This window comes from Drosophila grimshawi, unplaced genomic scaffold (assembly GCF_018153295.1).
Source record: "Drosophila grimshawi isolate 15287-2541.00 unplaced genomic scaffold, ASM1815329v1 contig_80, whole genome shotgun sequence".
Taxonomy (NCBI): domain Eukaryota; kingdom Metazoa; phylum Arthropoda; class Insecta; order Diptera; family Drosophilidae; genus Drosophila; species Drosophila grimshawi.
The window spans coordinates 638,310-658,198 of NW_025063639.1; the positions used below are offsets into that span (position 1 = coordinate 638,310).

Below are 19,889 nucleotides of genomic sequence, written 5' to 3' on the forward strand. Positions count from 1 at the left end.
AAAAAATAAACATTCACAAATTAAAAATATAAAATAACTATTACAAACAATATATTTAAGGAAAATTAAAAATAAAATATTCTTCATAACTGGGTAATTTCTTTTTAACATACAACTAATGCATGTACATACTTTAGCTACTGTATATGCGTCTGAATCACACTTACACATGTATGCACATGTATGTGTGCATAAGCAGAGCTATGAATCTATGCACACACACACGCATTCATATGCATATGCATGTATACAGATTCTCTCTCTCTCTCTCTCTCTCTCTCTCTCTCTCTCTCTCTCTCTCTCTCTCTCTCTCTCTCTCTCTCTCTCTCTCTCTCTCTCTCTCTCTCTCTCTCTCTCTCTCTCTCTCTCTCTCTCTCTCCCTCTCTCGTTTCTCTGTTCTTCGTTTTAAAGTGAATGCTGCTGCTGCTATGTGTCTTGTATTTGTTGTATGATTTGACAGTTGAGTGGAAAAGGACAAAAGTCGTTAATTTGTTTATTGGATTGCGCAATGTATACAGTTCGCAAATGCACTCGAAAACGACCAAATAATAATAACAGTAACAGTAACACAACAAAAGGCGCGAACGTGTCACCATCACCAACACAAAAGCAATGCGAACCATTGTACATTTTACCCCCACCCCACTCCTTACTCCAGCGGCTTTTCGGAACAGCCGCAGGCCAGTGCCCAATGTAAAGTTGACGAAATCATTGAGTCGAAAATATTCAACTCGCTCTTCAATCGCAATTGTGTTAGCGTGAAATGTGTATATATATACATATATATATATGTCTGCATATACTTTTTTTGTATATAAAAAACAAATGATTAGCAATGGAACTCTAAAATTTTAGCAGCAAATTTCCAACTGGGCTGCTTGCATCCGGCATCACTTTCGCACACACAGTGCCATGCTGCTCACTCTTCACTGCATGTATGTGGGTGTGAACAGCGCAAGCGCAAATGTGATGTAAAAAGGAAAGAGAGAGCGGGGTGAGGGGCGAGCCGCCTTCACTTCGGGGTGTGGCTGCAAAATGCGGACGAAGCTTGCCTTGCCCAGCTCAGCTCACAACTACTGACGCAACCAATGTGCCGTTAAGCAGGGCGCCGACGGCAAAAGCGACGCTAAATTTACAGCTAACTGGAATATGAATTATGTGCTTAGGTTTAACTGTTATCCGTTATCTGTTATGTGTTGTGTTTGTGCAACTCTTCCACTATCTTTATCATCTTTGCTTTTAACGAAAGAAATTAATATGAAATGATTTTCATATTAACTTATTATATCCTTTGTTATCTTTCTTTATTTTTTTCAAACCAAATTTTAATTTAATTAATAGTTTTTACATTTATTTATTAAATGCTTTATTTTATTTATTTCATATGCATTCGCTTAGAATAAATTCATTCCGTTAAATGCGAAATCTACTCGCCTTGTGATACTTATCGATAAACGATTTATGCGCTGCCCTCTCCCAGATATCGAAATTAGACATAAATATATATATAGGTTTATATGAATTCTGTTGTTTTTATTTATAACAGATTTATAGGCACATCCAATTGTGACCTTTCTGTGTTTCTTTCAAATCAAATTCAAATTCAATTTTTAAACTATAACTAGCAACTTTCCGCCGGAAAATGGCCCGTGGGAGGTGTTGTTACGGTCCATCGACATAATCGCGACCACCGACATTAATGCGACCCTCAGCAGCAGTCACCGAGAAACCCAAAATACGCGCATCCATTTTGGTCATCTTATTTTTCTTGATTTTCTTTTGCTTGTTCTGCGAATGGGAAAAATGGTATCTAATTAAGATATTAAGGGGAATACGAGTCGAAATTACCTTATTTTCGGCATTGTCATTGCTGGAGGGTGTTATGGCCGGTGCCGGTTTGCACATATCGTCATTGTGTGCATTTTGGGCGCGTTGCAAACTTTTGTATTTGCTGCGCCGCTCCAAGAATTGCTTGGCAAAGTCTGTCGACTCTTTGCCCTCCCCTGCAACAGTTGATCATTTATAGATAGTTATAGATACATATATTTGTGATTTTACATACCCAGGTAGATGCGCACGTAATCCTTCACTTCGTAGGGTGCTTCCAGGTCTTGCAAGAAGGCCACAAATGTTGGAACTGCAAATTAAGGGTGGTAAAATTAATAATTTATATTCATAGTTGATTATTAGTATGACATATATATAGAATAAATAAATATCTAACTAATAAATAATAGTATATATAGCATAAGGGCTGTTAGTGTCATTATTACAAATATACAAAATAAATAATAAATACATAAATATAAATCAAAAAAAATAAATACATCATATATAAATATAATAAGTGCATAAAATATATTTGGGATATTAAATATTATTATTATTACAAATATACTTATTAAATATATATGCGTTATTATGCTATTACAAACAGTAAATACATAGATAATAATATAAATAATTGAAATACAGGGATTGCAAGGTTATATATAAAATAGATATTTCTGGGATATTATTCCGAGTCTTTCACATGTACAAAATATATTTACTATATATATACTAATATAAATAATAATATTTACAGAACTTGCAGGACAACAAATTTACAGGTATATGAATGGGTATTATTATTATTATTAAAGATGTACAGATGAAATTAATATTAATATGGGTTATTTTACTACTACAAATACTAGATCATAAAAACTAAAGTATTTTTATATAGTAAAAAGTGCTTTGGGTGACGTCTCTTTATATTTGGAAAATGTATTAATATATTAGTCAAATATTTATTATATTTATTTAATAATAATACTAATAATATTGAAATATATATTTAGCCATTATTGAAATGAAATAAAATTAATGATTATTATTACAAAAATATATAAATTAAATATTTTAAGAATTATACTTACTACTACTATATGGTATACAAAAATAATGAACATTTACAAAGTTTAAATTTGTAACTGGTTGTCTCCAGTTGAAACTGACTTAAAAACGACTAAATACACATTTCAATTATTAAGATTATATAAAATAAATATTTGAATAATATATATAAACTTAAATAAATTTAGATTGCAGTTAAACTCACCATCCACCTTGGCAGCCATGTTGTCCAAGCTCTTCATGCACCAAGTTGTAAACTCATTTTCATATTCGCTGACCTTGCTGCTTGATGAGGCAGCAGCAGAGTCGCTGATGTTGTTGCCAGTTTGTTGCTGTTGCTGCTTGCCACCAGTCAGTTTGCCTGCTTTCTCCTCAGCAGTAGCTGTGGTAAGTTTGCCAGCTATTTTAGTTGTGGTTACTTTAAGTTGCTGCTTCGAAGTGGAACTCTTGGCAACAGTTGCAATTGCACCTGCTATAGTAGCAGCTGTTGAGCTTTGCATTGCTGGCAACGTTTGACTTTTCCGTAGATTGCGTGACGAGGGCAACACAGATTTGCCAGCAGCAGCAGCTTGCAACTTGTTGCTGCTGGGCAAACCAGTAGCCAAAACAGCAGCAGCTGTTGTTGCTGGTTTAACAGTTGCTGCTGCTGCAACTGTTGTTCCTGGTTCATCCCAGAGGCAGGCAGCTGTTGCTGCAGAGCTCCAAGCAGCCTTGTTGGTGCTGTTTCCCCAAATATTGTTGCTGGCCACACTCAAACTGGCAGCAAGTGTTGCTTGTTGCAAGTGTTGTTGCTGTTGCTGCAACTGTTGCTGCTGCTGCAACTGTTGCTGTTCGAGCAGTTCGTTTGCCAGTCGCTTGGCCTCTTCCGCTTGAATTTCTGCGAGACTCATCACCAAAGTTGGACCTGGTGTTGCTTGCCACTTGAGCAGCGCATCGCTTGCCTCTGCTGCCGCTGCGGCTGTTGCACGCATCTGCTTCTCCAGCTGCTCCTGCTGACGCTGCTGATCAGCACGGCGTTCGCGCCGCTCGGCCTTTTGTATCTCCGCCAGGCCGGGGGCAATGTTGCCCACGTTAGGTGTCTGCAGCGACCAAGGGGCTATCGATGACGACGAGGAGCGCAGACTACCACCTTGCAACATTTGCGGCTCACTCTTTGTGGCAGCACTGCTCGAAAGGGTTGCAGCTTGCTTGCTTGCCACACTTCCAGTTGCAGCTGCAGCACCTGTTGAGCATAAAATCATACAGCTGTTAATCGCAATTAATTATAAATTATTTTTAAATAATAATTATAAGATAATTTTAATAATCTTAAATATATTGTTCTTTCCTTATATTAATGTAAGTATTTAATTGTATTTCTAATTGAGTTTCATCTATTTGCTAGATTTTGTATTTTTTTTTTTGCTGATCATAAAAAATTATATACATATATATATATATATATATATATATATATAATTTATATATATATATATATAATTTATATATATATATATATAATTTATATATATATATAATATTATAAAGCTTTTAAATAATTCTTATTTTCTATTTAAAATTCAGATAAAATTGTATTTTTAATTGAATTTAATATATTTTCTAGTTTCTGGGTTTTTTGGTCTTTTAAATAAATACATATATTACGAAATAAAATAAATTATGAAAAAGAATAACATATAAAATAAATAAACCGTTAATCTTATAAATATTTATTTTTTTATTTAAATTTAATATTTTAATTTCATTTTAAATTTAATTTAAACTATGTTTTACTTCTCTTTTTTTGTGTGGTGACTAAATAAATTTATAAATAAATAAACAAAATTTAAACAAATATTAATCACATTAAATGAGCAGCTAATTAAATGCATAAGTAAATTATATTAAATTATATACATAATATTAAATTAATTAAATTAAATATATAATAATAAATTAAATAAAAAATAATAATTTAAATAAATACACCTTGCAAATACTTGGACTTTTTTGTAATTAAATTTAAATATTTGAATTTTATTTTAAATTATATAAAAATAATGCCGTTGATTCTGCTCACTCTCTCTACTAATTATTAATAATCTTGATTATCTTGAGATTTGTGCTTTTTGACAGGGCTATGCCAATCAGTCAAACAACTTGATAGTTTTCTGGCTTTTTTTTTTGTTGCTTTAAGCTGGATACTGGTTACTGTTTCTGTTTTGCTGCATCAAGCGAACAATTAATCAATTAATAAATTTGATCTGCGCAATAAATCAATCCAAGATGTGTTTTTTTTTTTTTGGCTTTAGTCTGCTTTGTTCAATCAATCAATTATCATATTATGAGTTCCGTTTCTGTTTTGCTGCATCAATCAACCATATGAGTATACTACTTTTGTTCTGTTCTGCTCAAAGATTCAATCAATCAATTTGAACCGCTCAATTAAACAATCCACGTGCTTTTTTGGTTTTAGTCTGTTTTGTTCAATCGATCATCTCATGATTAGTTCTATTTTTTGATTCTGTTTTATTCAGCAGTGTTCTGCTCAATCAATCAATCAGCTAATTCTCTACTCACCTGCTTGAATCTGTTTTGTTATTTTTCTGTTCTGCTCAATCAGCCATTTTTTTTTACTCACCTGTTGCTGTTGCTGCTTGTGTCACATTACCAGCTCCACTTCCTCCTCCTCCCACTACTCCACCACCGAGGAGCGCCTTGCGTCGCTGTGCTTGAATTTGTTGTTGTCGCTCCTTTTCCTCCTGCTGCTGCAGTTGACGCTCCTCCTCTGCGAGGATCGCCCTGCGTTTCTCCTCCTCCTGTTGCTGACGCTTGCGTTCCTCTTTGAGGCGACGTTTCTCCTCGGCCAGCTCACGCCGACGCTCTTCGTCGCTGACCTTCAGATCCGCCTGCAATTTACCAGCTGCTTTCATCAGCTGTTGGTGTTGCTGCTTGCTGTTTGCCTTAGCAACTGCTGTTGCTGGTTGCGAATGCTGCTGTTGTTGCTGCTCCATGTTGTTGTCGGCAACAATCGTTGCTGGCTTGTCCACAAAATCTAGTTGTCGCTGTTGTTGCAGCAACAATTGTTGGCTTTGTTCTTCTTCTAGCGTTTCCACATCCCATAAAGTAACTTTGGCATTGGGCAAATTAGGCCAGCTAGCGGGCAACTGTTGCTGCTGCTGCGGTGGCAATTGTTGCTGCTGCTGCTGCGGTGGCAATTGTTGCTGCTGCTGCTGCGGTGGCAATTGTTGCTGTTGTTGCTGCTGCCACATGGGCAACATTAATACCTGTGTTTCAGTCATAAAGTCAACAACTGAATTGGGCTTGACTAAACCAGCAGCAACTGTTGCTACTGCTGCTGCCTGACGCTGTTGCTGCTGTGGCAATTGTTGCTGTGTATTGCTGGCGCCACGCAGCATCATACGCAAATTGTATTCACTTAATAAATCCAGATCGCTGGCTGTGTTCAAATCTGTTTCTGGCTCTGATTGTTGCTGTTCTGGTTGCTGTTGTTGCTGTGGCAATTGTTGTTGTTGCTGCTGCAATAATTGTGCATTTAATATAAAATCATTCGCATCTAAAAATTGAGCAGCCAAACGCTGATCAAATTGCTGCTGCTGTGGCAACTGTTGCTGCTGCTGTTGTTCCTTTTTAGCCTGCTGTGCAATGGCGCTATTTAGCTGATTCCCAGCAATGGGATTCAAAGCAGCCAACGTGTTGCTCAGCCCGCTAAAACTGCTCAGATATTCGGGCAGCACCAACAGTTGCACCTTGCTGCGAACGTAGGCTTCTCTTTGTGCCACATCCATACGTTGAAAGCATTCGTTTTTTGATAGCTCGGTGAGTATTTGATATTCCTGGTGTTGCATGTACTGGTCTTGCAACATTTGGAAGCGCATCGTCAGCATGTGCGAGGTGTCCAGGCGTGGCGTGTTGTGCCCCAAATGATTTTTGACAGCAGCACTCAAAGAATCCGCTGCTGCTGTCACATTTGCCTTGAGCTGTTGCTGCTGCTGTAGCAGCAACTGTTGCTGCTGTTGTGGCAACTGTTGCTGTTGTTGTGGCAACTGTTGCTGTTGTTGTGGCAATTTTAGCTGTTGCAAAGTGTCCAGTTCGCTGGGCGTAGGCAGCAGATGGCTGTGCGTAAACGGCATATTGCCGTGGCACAATTTAATCAATTCGCCCAGCGGCCGAAAACAGCTGTCAGAAATGCGCCGCACGAAGAGCGCCTCATTAAAATAGCCAGCCCGATACCATTCAGTCATCTCTAGCGCACTGAACGGCCCCTGCACATTCGACTGTGGATCCCGATAGAACCACAAATCATTCAATTTCGCTGAGAGCACGTGGGGCGGTGGTGTCAACACGGATAGATGGGTTGGCGGCAACTGTTGCTGCTGCTGCACGTGCAGCTGTTGTTGTTGGGGTAATTGTTGTGACAACTGTTGAGGCAATTGTTGCTGTTGCTGCTGTTGTGGTAATTGTTGAGGCAACTGTTGTTGGGGCAATTGTTGCTGCTGCTGTTGGCTTAATTGTTGCTGTGACAATTGCTGATGCTGTTGTTGCGGTAATTGCTGCTGCTGTCTCATATTTAATTCCTCCAGTGTTGTTAAACAGCTTAAGCCATATCGTCTAATTGTGGCCTCAACTTCAGCTCCGCCTCCAGCTCCTGCCCCAATTCCTCCTTTAACTCCAGCTACAGCTCCAACTCCTCCCTTAGCTCCGATTCCTCCTACTCCAATTGCAGCTCCACTTGCAGCTCCCATTTGCTGCTGCTCCGTTTCATCATCCATAATTAATTTCTCCACCTCATTGGCCACTTCCTTAAAGCGATCCGATATGTCGCCACCAAGTGCTGACAGCTTATCCGTAGCTGTTTCTGTTGCCTTCGCTGGCACCGGCGTATTATTATTGTTGCCATTACTATTATTATTATTATTAGCCGACTTGGCTGCTGTTTTTGATTGCTCCACCTCGTTGATTTTAACATCTTCGTCTTTTGAGGCAATCTCTGCTCGTTCCCTTTCAATTTCCCGTTCCACTTGCTCCTTCTTCAGCTGCTCGGCTGCTTCCAAAGTGTCGCCATGAAAAGCGCCACTGGCATCAAAAGTGCCGCCCATTTCGGAGGGATTCTCCATTGCCCATTCGGGCAAATGTTCCTCGGCAGCTGCATCAATTCCTGGCCATTTGGAACGTCCGCCGCTCGATTTGGAATTGTTGCGTTCACGCTCCGTGTTTACAGTGCCAATCACTGAAATGGAACGTTGCATGCCACCAACTGTTGCTACTGCGTCCAAGTTGCCCACAGTTGGTAGTTGTTCCTCATCTCGCCAGCTGGTGGAACGACCTGGAAAATGGCAAATCGATTAGGGATTGAAGATTTAAAGCTCCTTTGGTTTACCCCAACGTTGATTGCCGCCACTGCGCCAACCTGCCACCTCGGGGCCAACAATCCCACCTCCGCCTCCTCCAGTTCCACCTGCCGTCCCATCGGCAGCACCGTCTTCGTGTCGATTGCGTCGCCAATTCTCGAGATTGCGATTGTGACTGGAGAAATCTTTGCGTGGGCTGGAGCTGGGCGTGCCGCCATTCCAATCGACGCCAGCAGCAACAACATTTACAGCGGTCGGCTCAGCCGAACCATTGCGCTCGCTCCAATTGCGATCGGGCTAAACGAAAAGTAATAAAGAGTTTAGTCAAGAAGGAAAGTGCAAGAGAGTAGAGGTGTTAAAATTGAGCATCAATCAATCAATAGAGACGAAGAGTGCGGGTTAAATTCAAGCATAATTTAATAGCTCAAAAGGGAGATTAAATTGAATCAAGCAACGATCTAACATCAATCAATCAAGAAAGAGATCACTACATTTAAGCATCAATCAATATAAGGGAGATCAAAAGAGGGAAGTTAAAATCTAGCAACAATAAATCTTCAATCATCAATCAACAAGGCGAGAGGATTAAGTCCGAGCATCAATCAATAAAAGAGAGATAAAGGTATAGATTAAATTCACACATCAGTCAATGATCAATCAGTAACAAATAGAGTTATAGAGAGGTGAATTAAATTCAAGAATCAATCAATAATTCAATTTAATTCAAGCTCAAGAGAAGGAAATATTAAGTTCCAGCATTAATCACGTAGAAATCAACCGTTTATATCAGCTGAATCAATCAATCGACAAATATCTTAAGAGAGGGAATAAATTCAAGCTACAATTAATCGTCAATCAACATAGAAATTGTCCACACTCACCTTCAGTGCAATGTTGGACAGACTATCGTCGTATATATTGCTCGCTCTTTGATAGATCGGATGATAAATGGACTTGCCACGCATGCGACCACGTTCCACATTGCCACCGCCCCCACCACCGCCACCCCGTCCGGCGGAAGAGCCACGTGCGGACAAACCAAAGGTGCCCGGCGAACGCTGCAGCCAAGCGGGACGAGACTAAAAAAAAAAAGAGAGAGATGAGCAGTTAGCCATATTTTGCTTCGTTTTTTTTTTTTAGCATTAACTTACGCTGCTGCCCAGCTGACTTTGGCTATTATTTAGATCATCCTCGGTGCTGGGCGTCAGTGCCAAAGGAAATTGCACCTTTTCCACAAATAATTTCTTAAACGATGGCAATATTTGTGGCAACAAACAATTTCGATCGAATAGCGATAGCATTTCCTCCCGCCCGTAACGATATTCCGGAAACATATTACGGCAACTGGCTGCAACAATGCCCCCAACTCCCCCGCCCCCACCACCACTTCCACCCCCGCTGCTGCTATGTAGGGGGGGATTTGTGGCAGAGCTATTGGCCAAATTATTGGCGGGCTCGGCGGACATATTGCGCAACCATTCGGGTCCAAATTTCATAGAATCTGTCATTTTTTATTTTCTGCTTTTGCTTAAATTTCTTTGTTGGCTGCAAAAATATATACAACAAATTTTAAATTAAAAAAAGCTTGTTGAAAATATATATATGAAAAAAATATACACATATATACATAAACTACATACACACATAGATAAATAAATACATATATCTATCTAAAAGCAAGCAGAAAAAATAAATTTATAACAATAACAAAAAAATCATCAAAAATAGCAAAGCAGCAGCAGCTTAGCAAACATAACCTCAAAAACCAATCCAAATGCAAAGCTGCATGCAAATTGCACGCACACCAACACACACATTCAAAAAATTTTTAATTAATTTTAAATAGTATCCAACAAAAATATTCTCAGATAAAATATATATTATAGATATTAAAAAAGAACTGACTGCTGTTGCTGCTGCAGTTTTAACGCTTTATGTGTTTTAGTGCTTTATTGCACGTTTTTGTGACGTTTTTTAGTTCATTTTAGTTAGTTTGCGTGAAGTTGGCATCCCCCATTCCGCTACGACACCGCTGCACACACGAACACACACATGCATGCACACACCCTGCTCCAAAAAAAAAAAAAATTGCACTTAGCCTTGTAATTGTGCTTAAGTTTCAATATTTTTCTCGTATATTTTTGTCATTTACTTTACCAAGGTCAAATGTACGTGGAAAAAGCTCAAAATTGGTGTTCGATTGGTGGTAATTGTTCGCAATTCCTTTTTTCTTGTAAGACTATTCGTAGTGTTGGCACTCACGTATAGTGTACGAATGCAAGAGGTAGTGTGTGTTATTTAGCGGTGAGCATTACTCGTGTAACACTTACTTTTCACGTGTATCGCAGCGGAAAACTAACCTAACACGATATCGATATAAGCACACTTGCAATAGTATTGTGTAGAAAGGCGTTGCCAATTGCAAGAAATATTCATATTTGTGTATAAAATAATAAAAGATGTGTGTATAAATAAATAATAATAAATGTATAAATCATATAAATAAATATTAGTACTGAAATGTATACCTTTTTATACGTTATACTTTTGTACGTAGATATATATAAATAAATATTTATAAAACAAATACATATTATTTTAATTAAATACAGAAAATAACGAAATAATTGAAATTATTCCATTTATTTTGTAAAATTTAATTTTAAAAGTAATTTAAATTTTGTTTAACTAATTTGAGTCACTAAAATATGTTTTGAACAAAATAAAAAATCTGGCCGCATTTTTTCATTATAGAAAATAGTTTATTTAACTGTAGAGCGCTGCCAGCTGCTATTGAGGCAACTTTTAGCGTTGCTATACACTTCTAGTCGATATAGCGAAATGGGTTGATGTCGATGTTTTAGTGCAGCGCGATGAGTCGATATGCATTTGCACATCTCCATATCAGAAAATGGCGAATTGTGTTGAAAATTATTAAAAAAAAAAAGAGTAGCTTAAACGACACGGCCTGTGCAAATACAAATAAAACGCAACAAGTGCGTTTGTCAACAGCAGCAGGACTTTAATGTTATAATTGAAAGAAAATAATAATAAAAATAAAGGTAATCAGAAACGGGGCATGATTTGTGCGTGAACGCGTGTGAACGAAGCCAGCAGCAGCAGTTAAAAAGAAGTGTGTGTGTGTTCAGTAAATTGTTGTAAATTTCGTTTATGAAAAGCAATTACAAATTAGCTAAATATTTCAAATCGAGTGTAATAAAAAATACCACAATAGCTGCTTAAATAATGTATATATGTGTACAAATATATATATACATATATATATATATGTGTGTGTGTATATAAATGGGCAGCATGTAAATTTATAGTGTTGAACATGTACGCAAAGGACGCAAGCAAAGCTGATATATATATATATATATATATATATACGCATGTGTCTGTGTGTGAAGTTATTTTTTTTTTTTATATTTTGCAGCTCCATGCAAAGCGACAACAAAAACAATTGAGTAGAACGGCAACGGCAAAAAAGAGCAAAAGAGAAAAATAGCCTTGGGGGGGGTTTTTTTGTTTTATATAAATGAACCAAAACCAAATCCAGCAATTGACCTCACACCTATCGCAGGCACTCGATCCAAACTATGATGTAAGTTTACACGAAACTAGTTCACTCTATTTGTGGAGTCACTGTTAACTCAAATGTTAATTAACATTTACAGGTCATTAATATGGAGGCGGTACTCGCTGTTATTTGTACACTGGAGGGCACAACGATCACGAAGGAGCAATTGGAGGCCACCCGATTGGCGAAATATATTAACCAATTGCGTCGTCGCACGAAAAATGATCAATTGGCACGCCGGGCGAAATCGCTGCTGAAAAAATGGCGTGAAATGGTTGGGATTAATCAAACGTCAAGTGATTCTCAGCCAGCGATAACAACAACAGCGACGATTAACAAGCCGATAAATGAATCAATTATTATCGTAGATAATGTGGTTCATCCACAGCTTTCAGTCTCAGCCTCTGCCTCAACCTCTTCATCCTCCTTTATGCCCGAGGCCTCAAATTTCTCCCTAAATCATCTCGATAACAGCGTAGATTTCTCCTCGTTCAAGCCTAAATCTGATATCGATAAATCAAATGAACCACCGATTGTTATCGATATTGTTTCTGATTCGGATGAGAATGAGAATGAGGCACGCATTCAATCCAATATAAATCGATCTTCATTTGCATCTGCCTCATCGCAACAACAACCACAACAACAACAAGCATTTCCCGCCTTCTATCCCAGGCCCAAGAAATTGAAGAAGGAAAAAAAATCGCGAAAGGAGCGCGAAAAATTAGCAACAACAACAGCAACAAATTTATTAACTTATCTCAAGGATGATTTGCCACTACAAATGCCCAGGTCTATAATTCGCAACAATTTGGCACAACAACAACCACAACAGCTGGGCAGAAAAATATATCCCACAGATTCGGGTAAATAATTTAAAAAAAAAAAGAAAATATTAATTATTATTTATTAATTTATTTATGTTTTCTATTTATTTATGTTTATGTTTAAAAGTCATAAATATACTTATATATAATGTATATGTATTTATCTACATAATTTTTTCTATACTAATTATCTATCCTTTCTCATTTTCCATTTAGAAATCTTATCATTATCAAATAGTTCGATGAGCTCCATATTATCGGGCGATAATACGCTGAATAATAATCGTTCTCGTTCCAATGCAGCGGATTTAACATTTGCCGGTCGATTCAAGTCGTTAACACAATTCGAGGACAATAATAATCCGCCGCCGGTAAGCGTAAATGGACAAAAGAAACCGGAGCCGGAACAACAACAACAGCAACTCTACGAGGATTACATGCTTCACAATGATTCGAGTAATTCTGTGAGCCGTCTCTCCCCCTTCGAGGAGCAATCGATTCCCATTAGTCATAATGAGGGTAGCAATAAACAGATGCCAGCTGTAAACAAGCCCCAAGATTACCAACGCAGCGAGAATATTCTCTCTCAAGTTCCTAAAAAACGTGGTCGCAAAAAGGGCTCGAAAGGCGTCGATTCTCTCATTGCCAAGGAATCCTCCAGTTTGTCGCAGCAAATATTTTTCAACTCCGGCGTGAAAAAGGTGAAAACTACCAAGGAACTCTTCAACGATATTCAAAGTCGTAAGTTGAGTATTTCTTATCGAGGTGATTCTGCTCTGCCTGCTTCTGCCTCAGTTTCAGCTGCTGCCAGCAAATTGAATAATCGTGATGCGAGACCAACTTCCTCATGTTCGGGTGGGTTCTTCTATATTCATATATTGTATTTATCATTATTATTTTTATTAATTAATTGTTTTTCGCTTTTTAGAAACGTCGTTGCATTCGCCACACAACTTGGAGACCTTTTCGACGAATGCTTCGCAATTGGGCAACGATAAATTTTCAACGATACTTGAAGGTGAGCTCTGCAGAACTAACGAAATGGATAACAAACAGTATATAAATGTAGAATGTGTCTTTAGAAAACATGTCGGAACAGATCTGCATGTAGTCCCTGAATATCTAGAATTTAGAAAACATCAGTAAATATCTAGAATATATTAGTTTCCTCCAATTGACTTCAGTAATCAGTTAAATACTGTACATTTAAAATATCTAGTATAAGTGTATAGTGATATACCGAATATGTGTTGAGATCTATGCGCACCCAAAATATCTATTCTGTATGAGTGTTCCCAATTTGCCTTGATATTAATTTAAATCCTGTTCATCCATATCCAAAATATGTGAGTTTAGTTGCTTTTCTTTGTGTATTAAATATAGCATTAGATATGTCTCTATCTCAAAATATCCATAATGTTCTAATGTCGCCCATTAGTAATCATTTGAGTTATGTTCCATTCAATATTTAATTGGGAATTATTCGAATTTTTATTTATTTTTTTGTTTTACTACAATTAATTTGTTGTATTTTTTATATAGAAACCATAGCAATAGCAAACCTACAAAATAGCATTTTACAATATTGATCTTATTTATATATATTTAATATCTGTGTTGTTTCTTATTTATTCTCTTAATTTTTATATCTTAATTTAAATTTGAATTTAATTTGAACTAAATTTATTTTGTAATTTTTTGATAGTGCTTATCGACTGATATTTATGATATAGTATATATCGACAGATATATATATATATATAGCAAAACGTAAAACTACAAAATAGCTTAGCATTTCAAGCACTTACTATTTTTTAATCAACTGTATAATATATATAATATTTGTACAGCCTCTGTTCATACGGATAGTGAGACGTTAACATCGGCGGAACCTTCTCGGAGGCATTCTTTGGAAGATAGCAATAGCAACAATTCGCAGCAAACGATATCGGCGACATCGAGACTGATAAATACCGAATGCGATCATGATGCAGAGTCGAGGACCCATTCACCTTTGAGCCGGATGAACTTGAACCACTCTGCGGGGGGTAATTATGATGTGAGCAATCAGTTAATGCAATTGATACGTAGCCTAAATGCACCACTGAGTGTGAGCGAGACAGAGCGTTTATATCGATCACAAATTGTACCCTGCACTTGCCTAATTTTTGAGGATGCACCCAAATTAAACCCAACTAACGATGAGAATAGCAACAATAATAATAATAATGAATTAAATTCCGAGACTGTTGAGGATCACCGAGAAAGAGGGCAACAACAGCAAACAGAGTCGATTAATCGAAATATTGATAATCAGCAAAAGAAATTAACTGCTGCGGCTGATGCTGATGTGACAAAGATAATGCCTACTTCGATTGCGCCCAGTAAACCAATTAAATCGATATTCGATTTGGATTTCGATGACGATGATGATCCAATGCAATCGATAATGCAAAAAATACCCGATAGGAATGCGCCCAATACAAATGAACCAAATGAACTGAAATCGACCACAACTAATGAAGTGAATAATTTGCATTCTGTTGTCGATTTGCAGATGGAATCAGATCCTGGTAATAATCAAACAGAACTAGTTCCTCTATCGATATACACCGTTCACGAAGATCCCGATTGTTTGGCCCGTCAGCGTTTCGAAATACAAACAAACAAAGTGACCACCTTTCACATAAATGCCTTGCACAATTATTATGTGCCCAACATCAATGGCAATTGGAACAACACTGGAAACTATGGGAATTGGAACAGCAGAATCAATGATCAAACTTATTCAGTTCGAGATGGTTCGGATGTGGTTCCAAAATATGGTTCACTCACCTACGAAATGATACGCAAGGATTTGAGTGAATTGAAATTCAAACAGAATCTGAATGTGAAGAGGGATGGAAAAAAAATGAAGAATTATTTGCCAACATTTTTGGGTGTCGCCAAATGTTTACCAACGTGTCGACGACGCGCGGCGAGGGAATGGAACGAAATGTCATTGAAACGGGCAGCGAGTAGGCAGCAAATTAAGAGCGGTCCAAGTCCGTTGCGTGTGCACATCGATAACGCGAACGATAACAATGTTATAGCTGATCAAGCGGATGGTTATAATTTGCTAAAGGTGGCACAGGAAGCTGATACAAAGCTCAGCTATGTAGCCTCCGAATTATCGATAACAAATCGAACAAGTAATCGCTGCAACAGCAGCAGTAACAATAGCGATTGCAGTAATTTTAGTTCACAGCAAACACAAAATTCAATTAATGCAAAGGTAAGAATTCGGCGTACAAGCGAACAAGTGGCAGAACGGCATGTTATCGAACGCAATCGCAAGAAGCGACGAAAAGCGAACAGATATGAGCAAGAACAGCAGCAGCAGTTATCAATAAATGAAAAGCCGCGCATCAAACGCATTAAAATTGCCATCAACGGACAATTGCCGCACATAAGCAATTATAGCAGCAGCAGCTGCAACAACAGCAGTGATGAACAGGATGAGCAGCGGGAGGAGGAGCAAGACCAAAATGAGCAACAGGAGGAGCAAAATGAGCAGCAACAGGAGGAGCAGGGTGAGCAGAAGCGTCAGTACCGAAATATGCAAGACCAAAATGAGCAACAGGAGCCGGAAGAAGACAATGGACACGAAACGAGAAACAAGCTAAGCAATGATTGTCAAAGAATGCTGCAGACTGTTGCTAGCGAAGACGAGGAGGATGACGACGATGAGCGTGCCTCGTTGCGCAGTCGGTCGACAACACTGGACGAGGATGCTGTCGTGCTGGAGCACGAATACGATAACGATAACAACGACAATGAATATGCTATTATTCGCCGTGGTGGAAATAATGGAAACAATCATTTGGTTTTAACTATTAAGAAGACGCCGAGTAAAATTAATTCGCCCGTCAACTCGATATCAGCAAATATATCACCCAATATAGTGGTGGCTGTTGTTAAAACTCAAAACGATGCCGATAACAGCGAAGGAGTGCAAAAAGAACAGCAGCAAATGACACAACAAGCAACGATGGCGGCAACGCCCAGCTGTTTGCATAATGTTGAGCGCTGTTATCGTTATCGACGCCGTCATCATCGTCATCGTTATCGTCGTCCGCCCATAGACATAACACTAAAGCATCTATTTAATAACAATAATAATAATAATAATAGTGTGAAACAATTACATCGCAAATTGTTTTTCACCAATGAGCTAAAATTCGAAAATGCCTCCGGACAAAAAGAGCGCCTTTTGAATTACAGTAGCAGTAGCAGCGATGATAGCAGCGAATTGGAAACGGAACTGGAAGCAGCTGCTGCACATAATTATAAATTAAAGAATGAGACTGACCAAAGTGTGCGCATTGCTGCCAATATACATACCGACTATGAGAACGATGAGCAGCTGTGCTTAAATACAGATGATGATGAGGAAGAAGAAGTAGACGACGAAAGCGAAGACGAAGCGGTAGCAGCAGGCGAAGAGGAAGACGAAGGCAAAGCGGGAGCAGATGCAGCAGATGAAGGCAGAGCAGCATCAGAAATCATCAAAGTATCCGCAGAAATCGACGCAGCCAACGACGTAACGACGCTTGCTGAGTTGCGCTTAGACAATAATAATGACATGCTGCCCACATTTAATTCTATTTACGCCAAACAAATACAACAACAGAGAAACAATGAAACATGTGAAGAGCATAATAATAATTTTAAATGTGGCGTCATGCAACAAACAACGTTAGCGACGACGGCGGCATCTAACATGTTGGAAGCGAGTTGCGAAAAACGGCTTCAACCTGCACTGGAAAATATAACGGGAATGCGCGCAGTGCTGCTCGACGTCGACGTCAACGTCCAAGAAGACGCTGAAGCAGAACAACTGAAAACAGATAAAAAGCGATTGCAGCAGCAGCAGTTTAAGGAGTGGCACCAGGTGCTGCAGCTGCAATCCTATAATGAAGAACCGTTAATTGTATTGCCATACGTTGTGCTTGAATGAACATGCATACATATGAACATTTTTGCTGCTGTTTGTGATAGGAATTAAAATAAATCAAGAAGAAGAAGACGGAAGAGGATGTAGAAGAAGCAGCAGCAACATCAGTGGAAGTCAAGTGGAATTGTAATTCAATTACGACTACCCTTCCAATGTCCTGGAATATGTTTTTATTCCAGTGCGAGTCAATCTTTAAAACTTCTCTTCTTTTTTGTATTTCTTTTTTCCTGATATTCAAATTAAGTTTCTTAATTTTTTTTGGCCTTTTCGTTTCGGTTAGCTGAAAGTTTTTGGCATTAATTTAAGTGAACCACTTCAAATATATATATATTAGTTTATATATCGTTGATCATTTTTCGCATCTTTATCTCTTATATATAAATATATATATTATGTATATCTTATACGTTTTTTTTTAAATGTAATAAAAACTGAAATGTACATGGAATGTAAATAAATTTAGTCATACGCCGATTATATTTTGTTGCACACTTTTTTATTTGACTTCAAAAATACATAACTTTTCTTACCATCCATGTTCAAGGAGGGAATGGGAAACAACCTCTTGTAGGAGGTGAGGGGTTGAGAGAGCGATTAGCAAAGTGAATACAGCTGCGGGACCGGGAAATATGTATGAAAGCGCGCGCAGAAATAACATGGCTGTTCCGAGATAGGCAGAGATCAGCTGTCGCCCAGCATGTGCCAAATTGAGCGTGAAAATCGATTGCGCTGCTCAAATAATAAAAACGCGCTATTTTGATTGCATTTCGTAATTAATTTATTTGAATTTCGTTATTAAATGTATATAGTTTAAATATCATATATTTTTTGGGTCAATAACCGCTAAGGTGCCACAAAAAAAAAACACATTTTAGGGCAGAAAACCAACGAAAAACGAATCAACTTTTCTGACTGATTGGTGTTTTGATGTTGTAGTTGAGGATGCCAGCGCAAGTCACAAAAGTGGTTCGTGTATTCGGTTTGATTAACTTCTTCGGTGTGTATCGTTTTGTGAGTTTATCGTCGTATTTAAAGAATGTAATACATAAAAGCTTTAACAAATGGAAAAATTAAAAAAAAGTGTACATTTCTCCAATGTGTAGTATTTTGGCAATATTATTTCGTTTAACTCTAAAGTACAAATAGGTATTTAATTTACACATACAAACACAAGAGTACCGCTAATCGTCTCTCCCTCTCATTTTTCTTATGCATGTCTGTCAGCTGTGCGTAGAATGAAATACTTATAAAATGATACACACATGAGCATATATACATATGTATAGATGTGTGTGTGTGTGTGTGTGTGTGCGTGCGTGTGTTTGTATGAGCAGTCTAATTACACAAATATTTATATGCCAAAAATGTAAAATCAAGTTTGTGGTAGTTGTTTTTAATTAGGCTTCAGCGCTGAGCACATTCACTGAGAATGCGCAGAGGCTTTCACCCTTTTTGGCAACGGCCTTTGCCTGATATTGGCCGACATCGTCCAGGGTGCATTTAGTGATGGCAAACGTGTAACGATTACCATCCTTTGTGAACGAGTAACGATTGCGTGATTCATCGATTGGTTTGCCATCCTTAAGCCAGGCCAAAGTGAGCAGTTCCCCATCCAGTTCACATTCAAATGTCGCATTCTCACCAGCGGCAACGGAAATAGAAAAGGGGAATTTAACAAATGACGGCTGTTTGGGTTCATCGCCAGGCACTGTCACATTAATTGTGCACGTGCTAAACGATTCACCGGCATCGTTGAATGCTTCACAGGTGTAGGTGCCGCCATCTTCAGGGAATATTTCGGCAATTTGCAGGCGATAAATGTTCGCTTCGTTCGTGTATTGGAAGTCTTTGCTGGGCTTGATTTCTTTGTTGTTGTGCAGCCAGACAACATCGAACTTTTGGGCGCCGATAATGCGACAGGCCAGTGTGACCGCATCGCCATCTTTCACAAATCTCGACTCCAAGTGGCTTACAATTTTTGGTGGCTGATCGTTGCCAGTGGCTTGGCGCTTGCTCGATTGTTTGTCCAAAGCTGTGAAATAAATAAAGAGAATTACAATTTGAATTGTGTATTTTTAGAATTGATTTGTATATGTATAATTATTTATATATTTTGAACGATACGCTCAGCTATAAGCTGACATGCTTTGTACACAATGCCGCAATGGTGGTAAGTCGATAACAATAAAGGCTAGATTGAAGCTTGCTCGCCGTTTTATTCGATGCCAAAATGA

At 38.2% G+C, this 19,889-nt stretch overlaps 3 protein-coding genes across 20 annotated transcripts in view; 1 reads left to right on the forward strand and 2 right to left on the reverse strand.

The window, feature by feature from the left end:
- Positions 1–1,508: 1,508 nt before the first annotated feature.
- LOC6570314 (GIGYF family protein Gyf) lies at positions 1,509–10,504 on the reverse strand. Its single transcript, XM_043215826.1, has 9 exons — positions 10,407–10,504; positions 9,401–9,794; positions 9,131–9,328; positions 8,279–8,546; positions 5,582–8,224; positions 3,104–4,120; positions 2,063–2,137; positions 1,849–2,003; positions 1,509–1,788 (listed from the first exon to the last, which is right to left on the reverse strand). Exons 2-9 carry the CDS (start codon positions 9,755–9,757, stop codon positions 1,663–1,665), a joined length of 4,839 nt encoding a protein of 1,612 aa, XP_043071761.1. The 5' UTR covers positions 9,758–9,794; positions 10,407–10,504; the 3' UTR covers positions 1,509–1,662.
- A 1,184-nt stretch (positions 10,505–11,688) lies between these two features.
- LOC6570313 (mediator of RNA polymerase II transcription subunit 26) lies at positions 11,689–18,032 on the forward strand. The gene is made up of 5 exons (XM_001996511.2): positions 11,689–11,856; positions 11,930–12,698; positions 12,876–13,514; positions 13,588–13,677; positions 14,510–18,032. The coding sequence occupies exons 1-5, from the start codon at positions 11,791–11,793 to the stop codon at positions 17,656–17,658; spliced, it is 4,713 nt and encodes a 1,570-aa protein (XP_001996547.1). The 5' UTR covers positions 11,689–11,790; the 3' UTR covers positions 17,659–18,032.
- A 723-nt stretch (positions 18,033–18,755) lies between these two features.
- Positions 18,756–19,889, reverse strand: part of LOC6570295 (twitchin) — a 60,516-nt gene continuing 59,382 nt past the window's right edge. For all 18 annotated transcript variants that reach the window (XM_043215866.1, XM_043215855.1, XM_043215868.1 and 15 more), the window contains one exon: positions 18,756–19,687. In XM_043215866.1, coding sequence (XP_043071801.1) covers positions 19,053–19,687 — 635 coding nt within the window. In that variant the 3' untranslated portion in view covers positions 18,756–19,052. The remainder of the gene's footprint in view (positions 19,688–19,889) is intronic.